Consider the following 1,756-nt stretch of genomic DNA (forward strand, 5'->3'; position numbering starts at 1 on the left):
ATGGGATGGTGATTTGGGTAATGTGTTACCTACCACTCATTAACTCTTACTAGGTGCAGATTTTGCAGCGGAGTGGCAGCTTAGAGTTGAAGGGGCTGCTTTACCCAGCTGCTTTTGTCGAATAAATGTCAAATCAGTGCACAGTGATGTTTGCAGAGTGTCTTAGACCTTTCATGGGGCTTTCCGGTTCTCACTGCCAGGACTGTTTCTGTTAATAGTCCTAGGCGTCCCCACTTTGAACTGCCCTTCTACCACAAACAAATCCCCAAATCCTCCTGACAGGGCATCTGCACTGTGTCCCGCCTGCTCTGTGGACCTCAATTCTCTGCTCGCTTTTCCTTTGACTGCTCTGCCTGCCTCTGGTGACCCCCAGGGACTTATCTTGTCCTCTGGAGGTATGCTAAGTGTCGTACCAGCCTGCCTGTTGGCCTGGCCTGTTTTCTCTCACTGCCAGTACCTCTTGGATTCCAATTCCAAACATGGTATCCCTCTGGGGTCACCCTTTCTTCCGGTGCCAAGAGAACATGCATTCCAAATGGAACCCAAGTGTGTCTCTCCTGCTGGCTCTCAGTCCTCAGTCTGCTTGGGAACAACAGAGAGCAGGCTGTGGCTTCGTCGTCCTGTGCTACTGAAGTTTCTGGTGTTGTGGTCCTACTTTCTCTGAGGACCATGTATGCTTTTTGCTGAAAACTAAAGGTGAAGAGCATTCTAAGAAAGCCGGAGCCAAAGAAGTTTGCCAGAGTGCTGCAGGGAGGACGAGAGTGGTGCTGAGAGAGGGAGAGAGAAGAAAAAACATCCCGAACAACAAACAGTTTTCAGTCTTCCATGAAGCGTACTATGTTCTGGCATTCTTTCTCAGAGCCACCAGAAGCATTCCTGTCAGCAAAGGTAGAGTTGGTGGTGAGAAGCCACCGGGGAGTCCAGGTTGCTTGATTTTTTTTTTCTTCCACTTTCCTTTGTGGAGAGGCCTGGAGAGTCTTTGAGAGCCCCAAAGATGAGTCCCAACAGCAGCGCGCTGGGTCAGCTCCTCTGGCGGGGGCCAGTGTGCGGTAGCTGGAAGCAGGATATGGAAGGTGCCGTCTACCACCTTGCCAACTGCTTCTTGCTCATGGGTTTCATGGCAGGCAGTGGGGTGTACGGCTGCTTCTATCTTTTCGGCATCCTGGGCCCAGGCTACCTGTGCTGTGTGCTGTGGGGCTGGTTTGATGCCTGCGGGCTGGACATCGTCCTTTGGAACTCCCTGCTGACGGCGGCTTGCCTGCTTCAACTGGCGCATTTGGTGTATCGCCTCCGGGTGAATACCCTCCCCGAGGAGTTCAACCTCCTCTACAAGACGCTGTGCCTGCCCCTGCAGGTGCCCCTGCAGGTCTACAAGGAAATTGTCCACTGCTGCCACGAGCAGGTCTTGACACTGGCCACGGAGCAGACCTATGCCGTGGAGGGTGAGACACCCATCAACCGCCTGTCCCTGCTCCTCTCTGGCCGGTAAGCTACTCCGTGTTGTCAGTGCCTGGAATTCCCCCGGCCCACACTTCCCATGTCCTAGTGTCCCTTTCCATTTCGTGTCCCCTTTCGTCGAGGGAAGGATGTGGCAAGTCAAACAAACCCAAATAGATTTTTCTAGGAGTGACTTTGCTTCCTCTTTCTTGACACTTTCCAAGAGGAAACTAGATCACGGGGCATCTTCCAGGCTATCAAGGATAACTATGTTCACTTGCTAGTGCAAAGTCTGGTGAGGCCAGACCTGAAACACCCC

At 52.7% G+C, this 1,756-nt stretch overlaps 1 protein-coding gene across 2 annotated transcripts in view; it reads left to right on the plus strand.

Moving 5' to 3' along the window:
* The first annotated feature begins 994 nt into the window (after nt 1-994).
* The window catches only part of Popdc2 (popeye domain containing 2), a 15,894-nt gene continuing 15,132 nt past the window's right edge, over nt 995-1,756 (plus strand). For both annotated transcript variants that reach the window (XM_005344981.3, XM_005344980.2), the window contains exon 1: nt 995-1,485. In XM_005344981.3, coding sequence (XP_005345038.1) covers nt 995-1,485 — 491 coding nt within the window. The remainder of the gene's footprint in view (nt 1,486-1,756) is intronic.

Source organism: Microtus ochrogaster, chromosome 2 (genome assembly GCF_000317375.1).
Source record: "Microtus ochrogaster isolate Prairie Vole_2 chromosome 2, MicOch1.0, whole genome shotgun sequence".
NCBI lineage: Eukaryota > Metazoa > Chordata > Mammalia > Rodentia > Cricetidae > Microtus > Microtus ochrogaster.